The sequence below is a fragment of the Trypanosoma theileri genome (genome assembly GCF_002087225.1).
Source record: "Trypanosoma theileri isolate Edinburgh chromosome Unknown TM35_Tth_259_V1, whole genome shotgun sequence".
NCBI lineage: Eukaryota > Euglenozoa > Kinetoplastea > Trypanosomatida > Trypanosomatidae > Trypanosoma > Trypanosoma theileri.
This window is the reverse complement of record NW_021640101.1, coordinates 1,890-2,687: the sequence shown is the minus strand read 5'-3', so window position 1 is coordinate 2,687 and position 798 is coordinate 1,890. Positions and strand designations below refer to the sequence as shown.

General features: G+C 50.3%; 1 protein-coding gene across 1 annotated transcript; it reads right to left on the bottom strand.

The window, feature by feature from the left end:
- Positions 1–232: 232 nt before the first annotated feature.
- On the bottom strand, positions 233–796 carry TM35_002591000 (uncharacterized protein; the record flags this gene model as incomplete). The annotated part of the gene is made up of 1 exon (XM_029032056.1): positions 233–796. A coding segment is annotated over one exon (564 nt), but the record flags the coding sequence as incomplete, so codon positions are not given.
- Between the last annotated feature and the right edge of the window lie 2 nt (positions 797–798).

Sequence of the window (798 nt, the reverse complement as noted above, 5' to 3'; positions counted from 1 at the left end):
GACGATTGAGGGGAAGCGTGTGATGCTTTTCACTCACCCACTGAATTTCCAAGGAGCTTATAATCGCGACCGACTCCACCTTTGGATGACAGACAACCAACGCATTTTTGATGTTGGGCAGATTTCGCATGGGGTTGAGAAAACTCCCTACAGCTCTCTGCTTTACACCGACGACAAACTGTTCTGCCTGCACGAAATCAAGACCGAAGATGAAATTTACAGCATCGTTTTATCATACCTTGAAAACGAGCTGCAGCTGATGAAGTCCGTGTTGAACTCTTAGAAAGATCAGGATGAATACCTTTCGGGTATTTGCCCCTCCGCTGCATCTGTGGTCCCATCGCAGAAGGGTGAATGCAACGCGACATTCCCTACGAGAGGACTTGTGGGATTCCTCTCCGGCGAGTATGACAAACCTTACTGGAGGGATGTGTACAGTTGTGTGGACGCATTTGTGGTGAAAGGGTCCAAAGTTCCCAATGGTCTCAGGTTTGGTGGCATTGGCGGAGGAGCGCAGTGGCCTGTGGGCAAGCAGGGGCAGAACCAACGGTACCATTTTGCAAACTACGGCTTCACGCTGGCAGCTACAGTCTCCATTGACGAGCTTCCAATGGAGGAGGGGTCTATTCCTCTGATGGGTGTGAGTGTGGACGAGTCTGGGAGCGAAAAACTCCTGGGTTTGTCGTACAATTATAAACAGCAGTGGAACCCCATATATGGTGTCTCCGAGATTTCCACTGGATCCTGGTCGACGGAGAAGACGTATCACGTTGTTCTTTCGATGCAGAACGATGTGGG